A 22,675-nucleotide genomic window follows, 5' to 3' on the forward strand; every position below is an offset into this window, starting at 1 on the left:
GGGTGATAACTTCCTACAGTTGCAAGGCTGTTACTTAGTTTGGTAATGAAACATCTGCAAGGTCACAGCACCAAGAACCCCTCAGTTCAACCCTGCACACTCCATTTGCCAGGGAACTGATAGCTCACCACTCTGAGAAGATTGCCTGTCCTATTTTAAATTATTAAAATTTCTCCTAAATATGAAAGGTAAAGGTTCCCCTCACACATATGTGCAAGTGGGTCACGACTCTCGGGGGCGGTGCTCATCTCTATTTCAAAGCTGAAGAGCTAGTGCTGTCTAAAGACATCTCTGTGGTCATGTGGCCGGCATGAGTAAACGCACAGAACACTGTTACCTTCCCACCAAAGGTGGTCCCTATTTTCCTACTTGCATTTTTGGTGCTTTCGAACTGCTAGTTTGGCAGAAGCTGGGACAAGTAACGGGAGCTCACTCCGTTACGCGGCACTAGGGATTCGAACCGCTGACATTTCTGATCGATAAGCTCAGCGTCTTAACCACTGAGCCACCATGTCCCTCCTAAATATACTGGTTCATTAATGCAGGAAATGTAACACAGGAAACCAGAACTCATACAAGTTCAAAACTGAATAGTTCTTTTGATTAATATACTTTCAATCATTAGCATAGTAATAGCCTGAAGCAACCTCTACATAAAGGTGGAAGATGAAAGCTGGAAAAGATGTTTAGGCTGTGTGCAAACCACCGACTCAGCATGAAAGTCATAGCATTTGAATCCCAATGAATAGTTCTTTAAGTGATATTTTAGGTTTATTGTATTGTGTAGATCTAAATCGGACTCCCTTTTGGTTCTTTTTAACCCAGATCTGTTTTGTTATAAAATCTGACTAAAGGGATCCAAGATGGCATATGCATGAAATCTACCTAATATGAATGTGAAATTTGAAGAGCTAAAGCACTCAGAAAACACAAACCCATAGGAAATAGATTAATTCTTTAATTTGGATTAATCTTTTGGACATTTGTAATGTTGCAACCATTAATATGGAGAAAAGAGAACGTGAAGACAAGTACAGCCCCCATCTCAGAAAAAAAATAAAAATCTATTTGCAAAAGATACTGTATTTTACATCTGGGATTACAATTAAAGTATCCCTACTGACTAATATACCGCTCACAAATTATTATTTAATAAAAACAGTAATTGGAAAAAAAACCCTGTACGTATGAAGAGAAACCTATGATTTATTACAAATTGTTTAAATACAGCTAGTAGATCAGTCCTCCAGAGCTGGTCAAAGTAAGAATTACAGGTAATCCTTAATTTATGACACAATTGAACCCAAAATTTCTGTTGCTATATGAGACAGTTGTTAAGTGAGTTTTGCCCCATTTTATGACCTTTTTTGCCACAGTTGTTAAATGAACCCCTATATTGTTAAGTTAGTAACATGGTTGCTAAGGGAATCTGGCTTTCCCATTGACTTTGCTTATTAGAAAATCTCAAAAGGTGATTATGTGACCCTGGGACACTGCAACTGTCATTAGTCAGTTGCTAAGCATGTGACCATGGAGATGCTGCAATGGTTGTAGTGTGAAAAAGAGTCATGTCACTTTTTTCAGTGCTGTTGAACTGTGAGTAAACGAACTGTTGTTTAAGTCGAGGGCTACTTGCATTTGATTATAAGCTTTCCAGAAGCTTATTTTAGAATGATGGGCTTCTCGATGAATTAAACTGTATCAGGAATGTATTGGTACATTAGTCAAATGGAATGCAATATTTCATAACAATTTGGGATGATTTCATTAATAGATTAATGATCCATTTAACAATTGTAACCCACAAAGTAGGGTCAATATGACACTGTGGTGAGTAAGTAGATATGAGTAACAATTATCAAGAAATTTTAAAGAATGCTAGAACTCAGCAAAATTTTCACCCTCTTCTTAGCATAATTTTACTGACCACAATATAAAATAGAATTCAGTCTGTCATTCATACACTGCAGTAAGTAGAAACAATGTTCTTCTCTTTTTAGTTTGTCAACACACCGAAAGAACTTCCACTGGTAAAGGAACAATCCTCCTTTCCTGATCTCAAAATGTCCATAACTCCTGTTTGGAGGTGGGGGGTTTTTACAGTTCAGTTTTCATAGGTCTCGGCAATATCTCATTATAGTTGCTCTTCCGTTTTACTTTATAAGTCAAGGCTCTAGAGTACTCCTTTAGAAGTTGTTCCCAGTAACAAGAAATGTCCTCCATTTGCAAGTGGTCCATGATGAACTGGCGACCCCTAGGGACCAAACAATGAAGCAAAGAAGTCAATTGCTTTTCTAATTCAAAACTCACTTTTGAATTCTAATTCAAAAGTCAATACAGTCAATTGCTTTTCTAATTCAAAAGCTTAAATATACACCTGGGCTATAAAAAAAGAAAAAAAGCTTAGCAGTCATTATGCCTATCCAGGAATCTGTAATTTTATGACTTAGTCCTAAAATTTAAACACTTATATAAAAATCAAAGCAAGACTTATACATGTAACTCGAATTGATGTAGTGTTGAAAGTGCTACCTGCTATAAAGAAAACAGAACAAACCTCTTCCAATTGTGGAAGTAAACATTAAATGATGTATAATTATCAGTATTAAAACTGAATATCATTTAAAGGTCTTCCTCCCGCAAGACATAAACACATCCTAGCAATTATTTCTAAATTTACATGCAACACAAATAAGATAAGAGGTAAGATAACCATTATTGTCATTTTTTTCTGTGGGCACTCTGGCACATATTAAAATGAAATTCTGTTGCCTCTCAAAAGTGTACACACACATAACACACATATATGCTACAGAATACACATACATATGTATATAACTATACCCTAACATATAAATACATATAAATCGGGTGAAATTCAGCAGGTTCTGGAGAAGTGGTAGTGGAAATTTTGAGTAGTTCAGAGAACCGGCATATACCACCTTTGGCTGGCCCCAGAGTAGGGTGGGAATGGAGATTTTGCAATATCCTTCCCCTGCCACGCCCACCAACCCATGCCCACAGAACTAGTAGTAAAAAAAAATGAATTTCACCACTGATATAAATATTTATCACTGTCCATTTTGAATATATAGTGGAAAGCAGAGGTGGGTTCCTAATGGTTCGGCTGAGTAGGTAGTAACTCGACTTGCCATGCTCCTGAACTGGTTCTCTCAGCGCCGCCATAAGCACTGCCATCTTGCTTTTTGCTTCTGTGCATCAGTGACGTGTGGTGAGGGTTACGGTTGGTGAGACAAGAGCGTGACAGCAGCGAGAAGCAATGTCCCTGCCACTGTGTCCGACAGGCGTCTTGCATTTATGTCCGCCATTAACGCAAGACGCCTGTCGGACACAGCGGCGGGGCCGGTGCGGCGGGCGGTGGTCGTGACGGCGCCCGGTGGAGAGATGTGCACCGGGCTGGGCTTCATCAGTTTCCCCTACCGGAGGACGCGCAGCAGGCCCTGAGTGAGATCCACATCTTCAGCACTCGCCAGGTCAGTCTGGCGCTGGCGCCGCTCAAGAAGAAGTGGAGGGCAGCAGGAGAAGGCGGCGGCGAAGAGACCCCCCGGGAAGCACCGGAGCCCCCCAAGGCCAGGGGTGCCCCCAAGAAGGCCCAGTTGATCGTCCGCAACCTCAGCTTCAAGTGCACGCAAGAGGAGCTGAAAAGCGCCTTTGCTGCCTTCAGGATGGTCCTAGAAGCCTCCCTGCCCAGGAAGCCCGATGGAAAGCTCCGGGGCTTTGCCTTCGTGCAGTTCAGGAATGTCCTGGAGGCGGGAAAAGCCCTGAAGGGGATGAACATGAAGGAGCTCCGCTGCCCCGCCCCTCTGCCTCCTCCGTCTCCGCCGCTGTGTCCGACAGGCATCTTGCGTTTATGGCGGACATAAACGCGAGATGCCTGTCGGACACAGTGGCAGGGATGTTGCTTCTCGCATCTGCCATGCTCTGCCGCCTCTGCCAAGCATCTCACGTTTATGGCAGACAAACGGAGATGCCTGTCGGACACAGCGGCAGGGACGGAGGAGGTGGGGGGCGAGGCGGCAGCCGGCAAAGAAAGGGGAGAGGAGGAGGAGGAAACGGAGAGGGGAGCAGGATGGGGCTCCCGGTGGGGGGAAGAGGAGAAAGGGAAGGGAGGCACAGCAGGAAAAAGAAAGAAAGCGCCAGCCCACCAGCGGAGGCGGGTAAAAGACCCGCTTCTGCTGGCGGACTGCCCCTCTCTTCTCAAACAAGGCTGCCCTCCCTGCATCTGCCCCTTCCCTCTCTTCTCAAACAAAATCTCTCTCAAATTGAGAGAGTTTGCTTGAGTGAAGTGAAGAAAGAAACGCACGAACACACACACACACAAATTACTTACAATAAAAAATTACTTACAAATTAAATTACAATAATTTTGAATTCCTCCCCCCTCCCTCCCGACCCACATACCTTTTCCAGCTGTGTCACCGAGGATTTCAACTCTCCTCTTGTTCGCCATGATGCAAATGTAAAAAATGTAAAAAGAAAAAGGCAAGACCTGTTGCTGCCAGAGCAGGAGGCGAGAGAACCACGTGCCTCTTTTGCATAAGGAATTTTTCGCCTTTTAACTCTTGCTTAACTCTGCTCAAGTGATCATAACAATAGTCTAAAGGAGGCATGTGGTTTTCTCGCCTCCCCCTGCAGTTAATCACTAAGCAGAGTCATCCACTGTGACTCTGGCAGCAACTACCTCTGCCTTTTTCCTTTTTTTTTCTTTTCATCATGACAGTGGTGAGGCCCTGCCTCCCTCACTGCACGTCTCTGCTGTGCATGCGCAGAAGCTTTTTATTAGTACTGCGCATGTACGCGCATCAAGCACGCACATACCGCGTCCCTGAGCAAACCGGAAGTAGTAGCAGCTGGAAACCACCCCTGGCAGAAAGAGGAAGCTTGAGCATTTACAAGGTTGAAACTGTATGGAACAAAACTGTGCCTGAATCTGCATGTTCTGCTTCGAATACCACAAAGCCTCCTCCCATAATGTAACAAGGAAAACAGCTCATGAAGATGATGTGTACTGTCCAAGATACTCCTGCGGACCCTGCTCATATAAGCAATGCTTATATGCTATGTCCTGGATAACTGCCAATAATCTTTTCTGCCATCCCCACCAGTCTCTGCACCGCCTTCCTGTCTGAAGCAGTAATGAGGTAGTCCTCAAGTTACGTTAATTGTAACCAGATTTCTGTCACTAACTGATGTGGTCATAAAGGGCAATATCAAATATACACATTGTTTAGCTCCTCATTGCCACTGTCAACAGAATTCCTTAGGTCGCAGTGCAAAGCTGAAACTGTTCCATGAAGCCTCAGCCAGTCCAGCCCTCGTCAACATGCACTCTGAGGTCTCTACTGTTTTGTGCTCTGCTGCCCTTCACCATTCTCTGTAGCTGCTGAAGGGTTCTTGCCCTATACCTTTGTGAGGCAGCTGCTGGCTACAGACAGCCATTTTCCCCTGGTCTCTGGAAGAAATGCATGATGTGGGACCTGAGAAAGAAAGTCTTGTGCAGCCAGCAACTGCCTTGTGTAGGGGCATGCTTCATCAATAGCAAGAAGACAGTGGATGTTAGCTAGGGTGGCAACGACTGTGAACAAAAGGGGTCCAAAAGGATAGATGGGGGAGATAGGCTAATGGGGAATGAAGCATCCCTGCATATGTAAGTGCAAGCAGATTGTGGAACATGTGATCGTAGGGGTGCTGCATAGGCCATAACTTTGAGGATTGGTCATAAGTCCCTTCCTGCAGTACTGTCATAACTTTGAACTGTTATTGAACAAATGGATATTAAGGAAGGACTATCTGTAGACATTTTTCAATTTTTAAACAAATTACAAACATAATCTTGGGAAAATCTTATGGACTTCATGATCAAATATATTTTATACTAAGGAATTCCAAACAATTAAAGCATAGCAGTAATAAGAGCTTACCTCTCAGAAATTTTTTGAGCAACATCATCATTTTCTCTTACAAATTCCAATAGCTCTCTGAAACATATATTTGGATAAAAATCAGAAAATGTTAGGTTTCTAAGATTGGCTTTAGGCAGAATAAATATGAGCAAACTCAGCAAGGGAAATCTGTTAGTTTTAATGGATTGGGTTTGCTTTTTTCAACTTGCTATTTATGTGCTTGTTCATTTGTTTGAGTTTTAATTCAATAGAACTCTAAACCTTCCTTCAGCAAAAGCATTAAGATACAACAATAACAATACAATAAAATACAACATAAAATAATGCAATAAATAAATTAAAAAACAAATAATTGAATTAGTAAAAAAGAAATAAATTAAAAAAAATAAAAATAAATTGCACAATAAATAAAATAAGGGGGGGAAGGAAGCAAAACAACTATATAAACATGTGAATAAGTGTATTTACATAGTTGTTTTGAGATATACATATATACATAGACATGTGTATGAGTACATACACAATTTCAGTGAAAGATGGTATTTCATTAAAATCATCCAAACATAATCTATAGTATGTCTATAAACAACTCATTGATAACATCAGCTCTTCGATTCACTGAGCAATTGTAACCAGACATTTACCATTCCAATTTGAAGGTCATAATCATGTAGAATTGGGCAGTTATGAAAACCAACAAGTAAGCAAGCAACTAAATATTTGTCTTGGCAGTAATAAGGCAGCACAGAATCCAGTTTTGTTGTCTAGCCATAATTTTCAAGCAGTAGGTATTTAATTTTAAAAAATATGTATGAAAGTGTTAAATCTTGTCTTAATATTTTTATTATTGTATAATATAATGAATAATTTCCCCAGATTACAACAGCAATAGCACTTAGATTTATATACCACTTCACAGTGCTTCACAGGCCTCTCTAATCTGTTTACTGTCAGCATATTATCCCCAACAAACTGGGTCTCATTTTATCCACCTTGGAAGGATAGAAGGTGAGTCAATCTTGAGCTGAAGAGACTCAAACTGCCAAACTTCAGGCAGCTGGCAGTCAGCAGAAGTACTGGGCAGTACTGCATTCTAACTATTGCACTACCACAACCAAATAAGGGCATGTAAAAACGTATTTTAATAGTCTATTCCCAATTGATCTCCACCAAAAATATGATTTATGCATTTCTTTCCTATGCAACAAAATAAGTCTGAAATATTATTATTTTTAATTAAGCCATAGTTTTATTTAACATTTTTAAATTAACCTAAAATTATCAAAATTTAATGTGGACATTGACAGTTTCTCATTATTTAAACATGGAAATTGCCAATTCTTTATTCCAATCAGTTTTCAAAATATGCCAGTTAAAATGATTTATCAACAACAAAGTTTATACAGGTTAATTATGGGCTTTTCTGTTTCATAATATTTAATGATTACTTTTAATAATTTAGGTATGCTTGAAGCTGAAAATGCTGATGCTCCAATCTGGGTGATATATAAACTTAAAAAGTATTATTATTAGTATTATTCTTGTGTCATATCCATCATCAGATGTTAGCGATCATGTTGGCAATCCTATTTGTTTATCAACAGCCGCACGAAAAAGTGCTAATGAGTTTTCTCCAAACCAGTGCTTAAAAACTATATATAAATATTACAATAAATTAAATTAAAAATAGGAATAAAATAGTTAGGCCAATTATAAGCATCACTACACAAGAAGGTCATAATGTGCAATGTCATGTGACTGTGCAGTTTAGTGGCTGGTTGTGGCCATCCTGGGTGCTATTGTTAAGCAAGAACTGTGAAGGTAAGGTTGTTAAGCAAGGACCTCCCATGACTGCAATTTTTGACTTCCTGCCAGCTTCCCCACTGACTTTACTTGTGGGAAGTTTGCAGAGAACTATGGAAGTTGTGACTGGGGCTTGCTGAAATCTTGTCATTCTGAGCTGGATGCTGAGTGCCCAGATCACAATAATATAATCATGGAGATGTCACAATGTCTAGAATTCCAAGGACCATTTGAAACAACCACTTATTCAGTGTTGTTGTAAGTTTAAACGGTTGCTGAACAAATGGTGTTTATCGAGACCACCTTTAACTCAAAATCTCTTTTATGGCAACTAAATGTCTGTCTATTATATAAAAATAGATTTCATCTAGTCTCAATCATATAAACACCAGTTTAATCCAAACCATGAAATGCATTCTGTATGAATCTACCTTTGAAGGTAACCCATGTATTTTAATTCAGTTATCTCTACCTCATTATTGATGATTTTGTCAAATAAGATGCATAATTCTAAATAGTTTTATATTATTCATATTTTACATAAAAGCTATTAATACACACAAATAATTAAGCCACTGCAGTTTTAACATCTCACCTCACATTAGAAAGATCAGACTGAACTGGGATATAGTGAACCCAGGGTTTCAATTGTGGATAGAAGAATTCTTGCCAGTCTTCTCCAACATGGAAGACCAAAGAACCACACAGGAAAAGGTGTTTGAAGCGAAAACTGGCTGCAACTCCTCGAAAATTGAAGAGGTATCTTATATTAAAAAAAAAACTTGCCTTAAAATATGGCTCTTCTCCAATGAGCATATTTATATTTACATTACAGAAATATAAATGTAATTTAGTCTTCTACAAAGTGAAAGTTTATAGTACAATCTTAATGCTATATGATAAAAATATTTCATTCAAATATTGCCACATAGAGACTAAAACCAGAAACAGTAAACCCAACGTTTAGGAGTCTAAATTGTTGCATCTTCTGCACCCTTCTATCTGCTTTTAAACCTTGCTCCTATTGAGCCCATATAAATACATTAACACACCATAAAGCATATATGTATATTTCAGCTAAAATGTTCACCAACATCTTAATAACCACAGTGGAGCTAAAAGAAATTAAGACTGCAATCTGCCAGTACAATGAAAAGAAACAGTCTCCAAATGAAAGAATTCCCAATTTCTATTCTTAGCAATGTTTTGCTCTTTTCAAGAGATGCCAAGCTGGTATTTAAATACCAGCTTCTCAGTAGCATCATTTTATCATCTAAACCTAACTGAAAATTATTGCTGTACAATTCCAGGGGCCTGAGATGACAAGCTCCTTTGGTTCTGGGTATCACAGCAACTACAGATAACCTAAGGAGTTTAATCATATCAATTACTTATTAATGCTGAATGGCACACAGGAGATACAGAGAGTCTTAGAGATTCCTGGAATGCATTATAGTAACACAGCTGTAAATCACAGATGATGGAAATTCATAGCATTACAATTCAAATAGCAAGAATATTTAGAAAAATTAAGTTTGCATAGTACCAATACCATTTATATGTTCTTAACTTATAAAAAATTAGGATGCAACTAATTCTCCAGCTTTCACCATGAAATTCAAGCTAAGGCGAACAATTTAAAATAGCAATAGCAGCTAAGGACTATTGGATGGGTACACTGGTCCTCAATACCAAAGTAAAAGCAAGGTCGTCTTGAGTTTAAGGCTAGTGTTGACACATGCATCAATGACGATTCTATTGCTTTCACTGAACTAACATGCATTCAGATATTTACCAAGATTGAATCAAATACTTACTTGAATTTACAATGGTCTATCAGTGGAACTTCTGTTGCAGGTGGTCTCCCAAGAGTATCCTTTAAAAAAGGGTTTTATTTAAAAAAAGGAATATGCTTTTAATCACCTTCCTAAGAAACTATAATGGAAATGTTATACAAAAAGATGCAGTAAAACACATTTTTCTAATTTTTTTTCAATACATGATTAAAGTTGTTGCTATAAGCCAGAGAATCTAAGAACTAACTAGCTAAATATTCAGTTCATTAATTTTCTTAGAGTGAAGCCATACACAAGCTTTCTTAGAATGTTCATTGATTCTTTTTCTTCCAAATAAACATTAATTCACACACACAAATGCTATGCAGTACTTTTATATCACATATGCAACAAGCTGTGGTTTTCTTTAATCCATTTTCCTGTCTTGGACTGATTAGAACTGCCATATTTAATATAAGTTGTTTAGTTATTCAATTTATATGCTAATCCATTTTTGTAGACTCTGAGCAGCTGGTCAGACATGCCCCAAGACTTCTCATCACTTTCCATATAAATAACTGCAGCTGTGAACTGTTATTTTCAATACAGAATGTTTCAAAATACAGAAATAATTATAAACACTTAAGGTTTTTAAACTATGCAGATCTCATATTGACCTAAATGTTCAGATACTGGACATCTTTCTTTTATATGATGAGATCCAATACCAACACATTAGTACAGTACAAAGTTGAGAATAAACTGAGAATTTCACTATTGGTGCCAGAATGTATCTCCAAAAATGGCTTTGGCTTATCTTCAGATTGGCTTATCCACAAATGTAAACAATAATATTTTTAAAGTACCCATATTTGATAAATATATTCATATATAACCCCACCCATGACCATGAATCAGCAGATTGATAGATTTTGTTTAAAATTTTTGATTAAAAATAACATAAAAATGTGGGTTAATACATCGATGGGTGGCACATTTTTCTGGGTATTTTAGTTAAAAAATTGAGAATTGTCTTATATGTGGATGGGCTTATCAGCTTCAAGGATTAAACAAAATATTGGCAGGTGCCAATATATTCAACATATAGTATTTATTTCTTTCTCACCATCCCCTAGCTTCTGTTATTTGTGTCTGTAAAAATACATTTCATAGACTGGAAATTGTGAGGCAAGACCCCAAAACCTTACTAGGTTTAAAGTAATTTTTGTGGGCTATGAGATGGAAACATATCACTGAATGAGATCACCTGGTAGTACTGGAACCTGCCCTATGTTACATTACTTCGTATACATAATAGGTACTATTATAATTAAACATTAAACTCCATGACTATGGAATAAGCATGCACAGCATGTAGAACATACTAGAAAAACAAGTTCTTGTTTGCACAAATCAGACAGATAATTATTGTTATTTAATTTACCCCCTATGGTGCCAAATCAGGCATCCTGATGTTGGAAAAAGAGACTAAAGTTCAATCAGCAAGAGATTAAAAAAGATGTGGAATAATCTATTTGATAGGATACCCTTTAGTGCCAACATATGGCTAGACTGTATGAATGTACTGTGCTCATAGCAATCTCTTACAACAATGTATAGCCCTTATCATATTTACAATAAAGGCTTATTTTAAATCTTCTTTTAAAAACTTCCTTTAAGGACTACTTCTTGCAAGTATGATTTGAAATCAGTCCACAAGCAATTCAAACACAATGGGCATGTGTATGCTGGACTGATAAAATCCAGGATGGTATTTGGGTTAGCATGATGTAGGTGTATTGCTAACATTAGGATTTCAGATATTTTCAGGGTCATTTCTACCAGGGAAATGACCCTGAATGCAGTCACTAGAGGCAGGGGAGGCAACCCGAGAGCTCTGCCTGACGCCCGATGGGCTTTGCAGGAAGAAACGCGGCTGGAGGCGCAATGACGGTCCTGGCTGTGGAGCGCACGCCCGGTAAAAGCTCTCTTGGTTCCCTCCTCCTTCTCCTCCTTCCACAGCCTGTGTGACGCTGCCGCCGTAGGCTGAGAGTTGCCGCCGACGCGGCTGCACAGCTGAGGGAGGGAGGTGCGAAAGCAGAGGCAGGGCGCCAAGCTTTGGTTAAGGCAGGCAAGGGAAACCGCGAGCCGAAAGGAAGTCTTGCTGGGAAGACGCGGCAGCAGGGCTTTAAAGGGCTCCCCCCTCCCCAGCCAGCCAGCCCATTCCTCCCCCCGCCACCACTGTGTCCAACAGGCCAAGTAGCTGGGAGGAGAAAGTTTGGGCTGCAGAGCAGAGTTTGAACTGCCGAGTGACGTGCGGTGAGCTTCATGGCCAGTGAGGGTCCCACTCTATGGCAGACGCAGCGCCGGGGTTTCGGTGGGGCTTTCGCGCTTGCCTCACCGGCCATGAAGCTCACCGCACGTCACTGATTTCCACATACCATCATATCAAGTCTTGTGGTCCATAGCAATAGCTCTTATATACCGGTTTCTAAGTATATAACTTACATATACCACTTCACAAAGCTTTACAGCTCTCTCTAAGTAGTTTATAGAATTCGTATCATGCTCCCAACAATCTGGGTCCTCATTTTACTGACCTCGGAAGGTTGGAAGGCTGAGTCAATCTTGAGCCACTCAGAATCAAACTCCTGGAGTGAGTTAGCCTGCAGTACTGCATTCTAACCACAGTGCCACCACGACTGTTATAATCACAATACTTGCTCAGCTTAATCAAATTTACAGTGGCTGCTGGAATAATCAGATTGGAAGAAGTGATACTATTTATTGATTTACTTATTTATTTACTGAAACCTATATACTACCCTAATAAAAAAGGACTCAGAGCGGTTTACATTCCCCCTTTGTTTGGGGAAAGTGTAATACAAACAAAGAAACAACTGACAGAACAAAAAAAAATATTAAAAACATGTACCCTGCTATACATGTATCGAGAGCATAATGTTGTATTTAAAGGAGCTTTCACATTTAAATATAAAATCATATTGTATACCACATATTAAAATAAGTCGAACAAGTCCAGTGGGAGTTCCACCAGTCTTTGACAGTAAAGGGATCAAGTACAGTAGAATAATAGATAATTCTCAACCTGTCAAAAATATATTCTTTCCTTTGAAATAGAAAAACTTGAAATGTACTAATGATTGTCAATATTTAAAACTTCATCTGACTTCATAATGGATTGTTTTATTGTCCCTTACAAGAGAAAGGAAAAAAAATAATAACAGTGTTAATACTAATAGTAATAATAACATTTGAATAGTATTCAATGGTATTTACTTTTTCAGATTTCCAAGCTTGGTTCTTAGTGTACTCTGCATCAACAAGATCTGGATTCTCTCGAGAAAGAAGAATGAGGGGATCCCGTTCTGCACTTGTCCTACCACAGAAATCACACAGAACTGTGTTAGATTGGCTTTTTTCCAATTTGGCACTTTTCAAATAACTTGATCAATAAATCATATAATACTATAGTGAGCAAGTGAAAATTATAACTACCATCCACTGGTTTTCTGGGACTCTGCTTGGAGTGATCAGAATGCCAAAAACCTTTTATTTTACTACAATTAGTGTCTCTCACTATTAGTTGGATTCTAACTACTCTTCGTAAGGTATTATGTAGTAAAAGCATTCCTGAACATAGCAGTAGCAAAAGCACTGGTGCCAAGAAAATAACAGAGATAAATCCATGTATTGTCCAGGAGTTGATATAAACTTAAGGAAAACATTACCTTTAAATATATATATATATTTCAATTGGACCAATTTAATTTCCCTGAACAGCACAGTACAATAGAATAATTATTAGCAAGATTAGGACTATCAAATACTTGATAGAAAAAAAAATGCTCACCTGGATCCTCGAAAATAGGCTTTGGAAATTTTCTTCTTCCAGGGCCATTTTTCTGCTGAGCTAAGAATATTTTGATAAATACACTGTATCAAAATACTGATATTAATGGTTCTCAATTAAAAATGGTATGTTTGTTTTTTATTCATTTACTTGATTCTCTTGATCTAGTTTCAGGACTTCTGTGGTGAACAAATCCTACTTTAGTTTATAATTATGCAGAAATATTGAAAATTAAAGAGGGCTCACAAATGTTTAAACGATGTTGTACTTCTGGTACTGTGTTTCTGTTTACTTGCAGCTCATTGCATGGAGACTAAATAGGATGGCAAAAAGAGAAAGTGGAGGTTGCTGTATTCGGTCCCAGAATCCAATTCCCAACAGCATCTACCAAGGAAATGCCATCCACCAAATCAAAATAGATCTTCAAAATCTCTGCATGTGAATTTCCTACTGACTTTCTAAAGTTAGCTTTTCGTCTCTCCATGTGCTATTTTCTGCATGGATTTTTCTCAATCTGAAGCACAATTATATCATCTTAGATGAACTTGACCAACATTCATTTCTTTGGAATTTATACAGTCTATAACTAAATACCTGCAGCTTTCATTCAGCAAAGTGTATGTTATAGTTCAATGAAAACTCTTCAGAATGAGGAACTGATGCACAGGGCCCTATTACAATGCAAATTTGAATTCTTTTATTTTTTTAAAAAAAAATACAACAAAACTATTCTCTCCTCATATTACCTTTGGAGGTTTTCTCTCATTAGGTCCCAACGCCCAAGGCCTGTAGGATATATTGGCCAAACAGCTGGTCCCCCTTCCCAAAATGTCCAGGCAGGGTACATAATATCGTAGTATTCTGAAGTCTTTGACAGAAAAAGGAGAGCAAGGCATGTTAGTTATACCAAAATGTTTCATTAATACAAGAGATTCAATGAAATATGGTATTTGTCCTATCTACTGGGACTGATAGGTAATAGCTCTCTGTTCACTCACCTTGCTAAAAGATAAAACAGGCACTCTTGGTTTCATATATGCGGGCACCTGAGGGTAGTCCCGCACATTGATGACCATCTCCATATCAGGAAGGTTCTGAATAATTTCCAGGATGAAGTGCTCAACTCCATTACATCTGTAGGCAATCAAATATCAAAAGGGTATCTATGAGTAGAATATACTGGCTATGTTCACCAATCATAATAAACTCTGGATTATTTCAAGTTTTTTTTTTTAAAGGCAACCTCACAGATGACCAAAGCAAGCAAATGAGTTCACTTGGACAATTCTTTTTGTCCTTTCCTTTTTTTAAATGTTCTTGCTGAAAGAGGTTTGTCAGAGCATCAAAACAAGCCCAGAATAAGCCAATCTCTCCCCAGTTCACACAAGGATAAAAGGGGCTCGGGGGTGGGGGAGTCACAGACTAACATCAATTTATTATTATAGCTCCGGGAGGGCGAACCTATGGCACGTGTGCCACAGGTGGCACGCGGAGCCATTTGTCAGGGCATGCAAGGCGTTGCCCTGTCAGCTGGCCAGCGCGCATGCATGCCCTGGCCAGTTGAGTTCAGCCTTTTTTAAAGCCATTTTTCGCCCGCTTTATAGGAGCCTGGGGAGGCGAAAAGAGCCTCCCCCGCTCCCCTGGACGCCCTCCGAAGGCTTCAGGAGCTTCCCTGAAGCCTCTGGAGGGCAAAAAATAGTCACTTCCGGTTTGCTCGTAGGGTCATTTTGAGTCCTCTGGAGGCTTCAGAGAAGCTTCCTGAAGGTCCCTGAAGCCTCCAGAGGGCCTCTGGGGGAGCGTGGGAGGCTGTTTTGCCCTCCCCAGGCTCCTATAAAGCCTCTGGGGCCTGGGGAGGGCGAAAAAAGCATGCAAAAAATGGAGGGGAGCACCTCTCATGTGCCATGCGCACTGGGGGGGGTGTCGCGCATTGCATTATGGGTGCAGGATGCCCATGCACGACCCCCCTGTGCTCCCCCCCTCTTATGGTATACAAGCCAAAAAACGTTCACCATCACTGTTATAGCTTTACAATAAAGATAGTACTATCCTATAAGACATCAGTTTCTTAGTCTGATCTACCTTGAAGGGCTGACACTACATCAATCAAGTAGAATCCCAGTCATTCTGATGCTGCTATCTCCTTATCTGGTCTAACTCCAAGAGTTGACAGAGGTAAATGGTACCCAATTCATGCTGCTTTTATGTCATTTTAATTAGCACAAATTAGATTAATTTTTTATTTTATTTTCATTGAACAGTTGTTAACATTTGAGTAAACATTTACTCAATAGCATACATCCACAAGGCTTGGAAAAAAGAAAAAAATTCAAAAGGAGATAAATATATCACTTTTATTTAAAATGTGTATAATTTTAAAAAATACTTTTCTTAACATTCTCTTCAGAATTTGGAATTGTTCCCATGTATACAGTAAACATACTAATCTAATCAGTGTCAAATACTAGTAATAGAAGTTTTCCACTGAAGTGAATCTACCTGATTTCTATGACTCCCATTTCTTTTCCTTTACAGCTTTACTAAAATCACTATCTCATCACTTCCTTTAAAGCTAAAGTGTATATTTCTTAATTGCAATAGTAGCCTATAAATTTTTGACATTTCCCTCCTTTGGTTGTTCTAAATAATTATTTTTTCTAATTTTCAAAATTGCTAGAATGGTGAATTACTAAAATTCTAATTTCATTAGAAGATAATTGTTAAAATTATTACCAGAAAAATAGCTGTTTGTTGCTTTATATATTCTTTATTTAGAGGCTTCATGTTATTATAAAAATATTTATTCTTTGAAGCAGGGGTCCTCAAACTTTTTAAACAGGGAACCAATTCACAGTCCCTTAGATTGTTGGGGGGGATGGACTAGCTGGGTGGGCATGGCTAGGTGGTCATGTGACTGGATAGTTGTGACCAATTTAGCAGTCCATTAAACAATACACACAAATTAAACTTTAATTTGTTATGCACCTGGCGGGGTGGAAAGAAGGTTAGTGAAGAGATGTGGCTGTGCTGTGTGTGCATCTCTCTCCTTCCCTCCCTCCCTCTCTGGAGGCTGGGGATGCCAAAAACGGGCCCATTCAGAACCTTCAGAACCTCTCTGCCACCCCAAAACAGGCCCATTTGTGTCACATTTTTAGCCTCCTCAGCCTCCAGAAGGTGGGTAGGGTGATGTGGGTAAGACAGCATTGTGGTCCCTTGCGGGCTGGATTAATGGTTCAGTGGGCTTATCCAGCCCCGGGGCTGCAATTTGAGGAACCCCGTTTTAAAGGTTACTTCTCAGAACTTTTTTAAATAACATATTAAACATACACCATTCATCTAAGACTGGATGGCACCATCTCCCAGGCCATAGCCTTGCACAGAACCCGTGCAAGCCGCGGGTGAGCATGCAAAGCTCCATTTATGCAAACAATGGGCATGACCAAAACCATATCCCCCTGCTTTCCACAGCACTGGGAAGTTTGGGGACCATTGATCTAAAACACATAACATACTCAACCTGCAGTCCTAAATAATATTTCAAATAAATATTAGAATATTTCAATATTTTAACATTTTGTTAAATATCAGAAGAAGAACAGACCTCTTATCCTATGGTAGGATGTTCAATAAGAGGCAAAACGGTTCTTCGAAAGTAGGATGAAACCAAAGAGGTTAAAATAAAATGTTAAAATGGGCTGAATAACCAGACTGAGACTGGATAAAAATTACACCATTCCAGCGACAGGAATAGGATGGAAGCATTGCAGAGATTAAAACCTGGGCTGAGCAGGAAAAAAAACCCAGGGAAGCACCATACCATTAACGGATAGTATAAAGAGTGCTTTTTGTTTTACTCCCATCATAAAGCACCTGAAATAAAGCCACAAGCATCTACCTGACAATCCAGCAACTGTAAGTAATAATATTTTACAATTATCCTTTTCCCTCAAAGGTATTTATTCCTGATTTCTTTTAGCTTTTAACCCATATCATCTCCTTGCACAACTAAAGTGCAGTGTCAATATTGATTTCTCACAAAAGCAAATCCAATTCCTACATTTCCAAGCAAGGCAATACAAAATTGGTTAGTTCTCTTACGTTAGACTTCAGCCCTTTTAAACACTTTCTGCTCAATGACCCATAAATTAATGGGGCAGGGGGATTTTCTTGTTCCTCTCTCGTTCTCTTTTTGAGTATGTGATTGACGGATTTCATATCTCACCTTGCAGGGAACATGCAATCGTGCTCCCGGTACAACTTCTTCTCAATGATCTGATAGTGTGTCCCAAGCTTTCGACTGATTGCTTCTGACAGCAACTCCTCAGAGATTCCATCTCGAAAAGGAGCCAAGTCTTGTTCCCTAACTCTAAAGTGAAAGAGATTGTTAAATATTGTTAAACATTCTAGAGGCTAGTTTAATAACAGTTAACAAGAAGGTTAGGAATACAGTTTTGCTTGGCAAAGACTCAGTGCAGATTTGGAATCAGCCCCACTAATGGGCAAGGTGAAGTAGCAAATAAGGCAGAGAAGGTTTAGTGGTACCTCCAGCTACCTCCAGTCATCTCCCCAACTACTTCCATTCTCTAGATCAGTGTTTCTCAACCTTGGCAACTTGAAGATGTCTGGACTTCAACTCCCAGAATTCCCCAGCCAGCGAATGCTGGTTGGGGAATTCTGGGAGTTGAAGTCCAGACATCTTCAAGTTCCCAAGGTTAAGAAACACTGCTCTAGATCCTTTGGCTTGGTGGTTGTTTCTATATTGTTTGTCTGCTGAATATAGTTTTTACTTTGTCATGGATGGCACCAGGGGTGGGATTGAAAAATGTTAGCAACCGGTTCTCTGCCTGGTTGCTGAGTGGGCGTGGCCATGCTGGGCATGGCCTATGCAGCTTCCCGCACCATTGGGGAGGGCGTTTTCACCCTTCTCAGGTTCCAGAGGCTTTCTTCAAACCTCCAGGAGGGCGAAAACAGCCACCGCCATGCTCTGGAGGCCCTCCAGAGGCTGGAAACAAGCCCATTTTCAGACTTCTGGTAGGCTCTTTTTTGCCATTCCCAGGCTCTGGAGGCTTTCCCCAAGCCTACAGGAGGTGAAAATGGTCTCCCCAGGCTCTGGAGGTCCTCTGGAGGCCGGAAATGGGCCTGGTTTTTGCCATCCCAGAGCCTCCGTGCGGGCCCTACACTTACCTGGCATGATGAACGGGCTGCATGGAGACTCCTGGGAGGGGAGGGTGGGGCCAGGACTGGTGTCTGTTCTAAAATACAAAATTTCTTCTCTTTCAGCCCTTATATTGTAGATTTAGTAACCAAGATGAACATGGTATAAGGAAGCTTTCAATGATTCTTTGATTTTGCTTAATATTAACTCAATCAGAGAAACATTGCTAGTTTAATAAAATCCTGGCTTAGCACAACTAAGCGCTTTTCATCCGATGAGCAGTGGCTGGAACCCACTGATCCCTTGAGGCCCACTTAAATTGATTTATTTTACTGCTCTTCTATTTTGCTTTCTTTCTATTCATTCTAAAATGTTTGTGTACTGACCTACTTTTTTAAAAATGTTTTCATTATGAAATTGTATTGAATTCTCTTTTACAGCAAAATGCTGTAAATAATATGTATAGTTCATTTTTTAAAATATGTTTTTGTGCCTTCTAGAGAACCTCTTTGGGACAGTTTATGGAAAATGGTTTAAAATTAAAACAATTATGCAGTACAATCTTAAAAGAACTTACCAAGCTATATATTAATAAAAGTGTAATTACCTTTAAGGAAAGGGTATTCAAAATTAGGTTAATAAAACAGATTATTACAAGAAAGCACAATTTTATCTGATGAGTTTTTAAATAAATTAAAATTTAATGTAAATAAATTATTTTATTTAAATAAAATAAAAATATTTATTTTGTTGTTATTGAATATACACCTCTACTTTCCGTTTATGCCAATATTCAAAATAACTTTAACCAATAAAAATTCAGAGTATAAATATAACAAAATTAATACAATTACAGTAAAGGTTAAATCAGTGATTAACAATTAAAAGCTTGGAAAAGAAATGATCATCTTATCTTAAGTACTAGACATAACTGGGTCCTGGGGAAGCCCTGGTGTAGGGTTTCCTGTCTGAATAGGGGGATGGACTGGAAAACCCCCAAGATCCCTTCCAACTCTCTTATTCTGTTGATTATTCTGATTTAACTAAAGTGTAAGAAAATGCCTCTGAACTCTTCCTTTCAACTACACAGGGAAAAGAGAAACTATATCTTAAATACTAAACCATGGTTTAACTTGTTGACAAAACCGTAACTGTCTGTTTACATCATAATTGCTGGATTCACACAAAATTCTAAGTGAATCCTGTTACAGTTAGCATGGTGCATAAAACCATGCTATCAATGGAAGGACTGGAAGTCAAACTGCACTGATATTCCATCAACATATGGTTTAACTAAAGTTTACTTAACTCTGAGCAAGATTTGTAAAAGATAGTAACTAAACCAAAAATCAATTATGACACAGGAACATATGATAACTTTCTATTCATGTAATTTACAGCATTAGAAAGTAGCCAGACCATTTGAACTGTGTTAAAATATACATTTTATACAAATCCAGCCAGTGCTGATAGTTGCATGCAAACTCAGAAGATTCAGCTGATTTGATAAATAACAATCAAGTTCTTAATGAATAGACTTGTAATCAGAACACAAGCCATGGATGGAACCATCAGATACCTTTGCTTTCTTACCTTTGATGGCACTTGCAGTTATCTTTCACACATGGGCTGTAGTTCTTCACTGCTTCATCAATTTGAACAAGGATTTTTTTCCAGTGTGCATCTAAAATTTAAATAGAAACAGTTTTGCAAATGTAATTATTTCCACTGTATTGTTGATGTAGGTAGTGCAAGATTTCCATATACAGTATATTCTATGAATACAATGCCTGCAACATGAATGGAATTGGATTTATAGTTTTTTGATAAAATTATTTATCTTTTCCTCTAATACGTGTTCCAAAAATATGAAAACATAACCCCCCCTCAAATGATTACAATATTTTCCCCTAAATTATACAATTAAATAACTGCAGGAAAAATACATTATGGATTTGTCATTAAATACATTGGCTAAGTATATTAAAATGTTTGTTTTGCAATATTTTTACTTAGAATTAACGTATCATTCTATTTTTTAATTTACTTTGCATCGTTAGCACGTTGAATATTATTTTTGCTCTTTTTTCCTTCAACAATGTATTTTTTTTTCATATAAAGTGCTCTGAGTTCTGATAAGCATGAGTTAGCCAATATGTAGATGAGTACTGGTACATTAATTGGATTTGAAAGAAAAAAAGGACTTGCAAACTAGAGATTAAAATTATAGTTATAAAATTTGCCTCTAATTTATGGTTTAATTCATCTGATGAATGATAATTTATTTGCACAGTATAGTTTTGATCAAGCAGGTCAATGTATGGCATAAATAGATGAGATGAAGGCATAACTGTCATTGATAAGCCAATGTATTTATTAAGTTCTTCATTTATTCAATGCTCATGCCAAGCCACAAATTCCTTTCTGGTATCATCTACATTTATGCCCACAGTATGATATGGTTTTAAATGCAGTGGCACTCAGATAGCATTTAATCTTGTGAGTAAAACCATGTGGTGACATTTTTATAATGCTGCATTACATTATTCTACAGTCGTCTGACACATGGGATTATATAGTCCAGAGTCACAAGCTGGAGCCAATAGTTACCATATATTAAAGGCAACAAGTGAGAAGAAATGGCTTCAGTTCCACTCTCCAATGTCCACAGGACTCCAGCATTACTTCTTAAATTACTCCTTAAACAGGTTTGCAGATGCAATCTTACCTGGATAAACTTTTCTTTTTCATTAATTATTTAATACACAGAAAATCCCCACTTTATTCAGAAAAGTTGCTTCAGAGATAAAGAGCAAGCATGGGAAAAGATGCTCTACTCAAATTGGACATAGATATGTTATGTCAAAACACTTTTTGGGGGGAAAATTGAATCAAAGTGCTGTGCCATCCTAATAAATTACAAAAGCAAATGCTATTATATCATTTCTTGTGATTAAGATTTGTTTCTGTTTTCTAATATATAAAAAAGTAATGCTTGCAGATGTGTGAAACTCCTAGAATTAACCATAATGCCAAAGATTTCTCATAAATTGTAGGTTATCAGGTCGTAGAAAAATCTTAATTTGGTGTTTTAATTCAGTACATTTATTTTTCATTATTTGCAAAACAGTATAATATTGAAAATAGTTAAAGCATATTAAGAAACAAGTTTCAGATAAATGTTCAAATCTCTCGCATATAAGAAAAAAAGGAAACTTATAAAGGAATACAATATGATATTGGCCTCTGAACAATGAATGACTCCAGAGAATCAAGAGTGAGATGGTGGAGAAAGAATTCCTGAATCCCATAGATTAGCACGCTGCAAAACAAAATTATATCGAGATATATTCGGTCCCATTTGCATCCGATCAGTGAAAAATCATCCTAACACTCACCTGCTGAGCTACTTCCCCAGCCCAGAGTAAACAGACACAGAATAAAAACATGTAAAATCCCAAGAGACAATTGCAGACGCTGCATCACGCCGAACCCCAAGCTACAACTTTAACGTATGTGCCCTGTGCTGCCCCAGCAGTATAAAGATAGTGTAGGAATTAAGAGCTGTCTCCTTTAAGAAACTACCTCCTGGGAAATATTGGCAGAGACTGCCTTATGGGAAATGTAGTTCTATGACATGTGATCATGTCTGTGCTTCTGATTGGCCACTGGGGCATCCTGCCTGCGTGCAGAACAAAACCCAGTCATTTTCCTCCTCTCAATATGGGAGTGAAATCATCTTTTTATATCACGTGATGGGACAGATTATGGAAAGTCAGAAGTATCTTAACACTGAACTGTAAGTTTTGTTATTAAGAATGCCTGATAATAAACTTGATCTGAATGAGATTCTAAAGCGTGGAGTAATCTGCATGCCCCAGCGAGCCTAAAGCGCTCAAGGCAGAAGAATAAAAAGATAATGTCACTTTGAACTCCCCTCAAGTGAAAAACTGTTATTTTTGCCACCAAACTTCGTTTGAGTGAGAAGAAAACTAAAACTTATCCTTGCTAAAGAAAGACTGTGTTTGTGTGAGAAGTGCAAAGCCTCTCTTGCAGAGAACAGATTCTGTCAGCGATAAAAGCATGCTTCCTCTCTCCCTGTTCCAAAGCAAGATAGACTTTGTTTCCGTTTAATTGCGCTCCGGGG

At 38.4% G+C, this 22,675-nt stretch overlaps 1 protein-coding gene across 1 annotated transcript; it reads right to left on the reverse strand.

The window, feature by feature from the left end:
* Positions 1-938: 938 nt before the first annotated feature.
* Positions 939-22,097, reverse strand: POGLUT1 (protein O-glucosyltransferase 1). Its single transcript, XM_014076599.2, has 11 exons — positions 21,927-22,097; positions 20,122-20,212; positions 17,596-17,739; positions 14,375-14,510; positions 14,123-14,244; positions 13,377-13,436; positions 12,803-12,902; positions 9,545-9,603; positions 8,323-8,490; positions 5,943-5,999; positions 939-2,254 (listed from the first exon to the last, which is right to left on the reverse strand). The coding sequence occupies exons 1-11, from the start codon at positions 22,009-22,011 to the stop codon at positions 2,098-2,100; spliced, it is 1,179 nt and encodes a 392-aa protein (XP_013932074.2). The 5' UTR covers positions 22,012-22,097; the 3' UTR covers positions 939-2,097.
* Between the last annotated feature and the right edge of the window lie 578 nt (positions 22,098-22,675).

Source organism: Thamnophis sirtalis, unplaced genomic scaffold (genome assembly GCF_051295495.1).
Source record: "Thamnophis sirtalis isolate CommonGarterSnake01/CBP01778 unplaced genomic scaffold, rThaSir2_p1.2 scaffold_8, whole genome shotgun sequence".
Classification (NCBI taxonomy): Eukaryota; Metazoa; Chordata; class Lepidosauria; order Squamata; family Natricidae; genus Thamnophis; species Thamnophis sirtalis.

What these genes read in the sequence shown, in the direction of transcription:
- POGLUT1 (XM_014076599.2), bottom strand. Translation starts at nt 22,011, where the DNA reads ATGCAGCGTCTGCAATTGTCTCTTGGGATTTTACATGTTTTTATTCTG. An exon ending in GCCTATTTTCGAGGATCCAG is followed by an intron (nt 12,903 to 13,376) that starts GTGAGCATTTTT and finishes TTTCTGTGGTAG; the next exon opens with GACAAGTGCAGAACGGGATC. An exon ending in ATAGACCATTGTAAATTCAA is followed by an intron (nt 8,491 to 9,544) that starts GTAAGTATTTGA and finishes TTTTAATATAAG; the next exon opens with ATACCTCTTCAATTTTCGAG.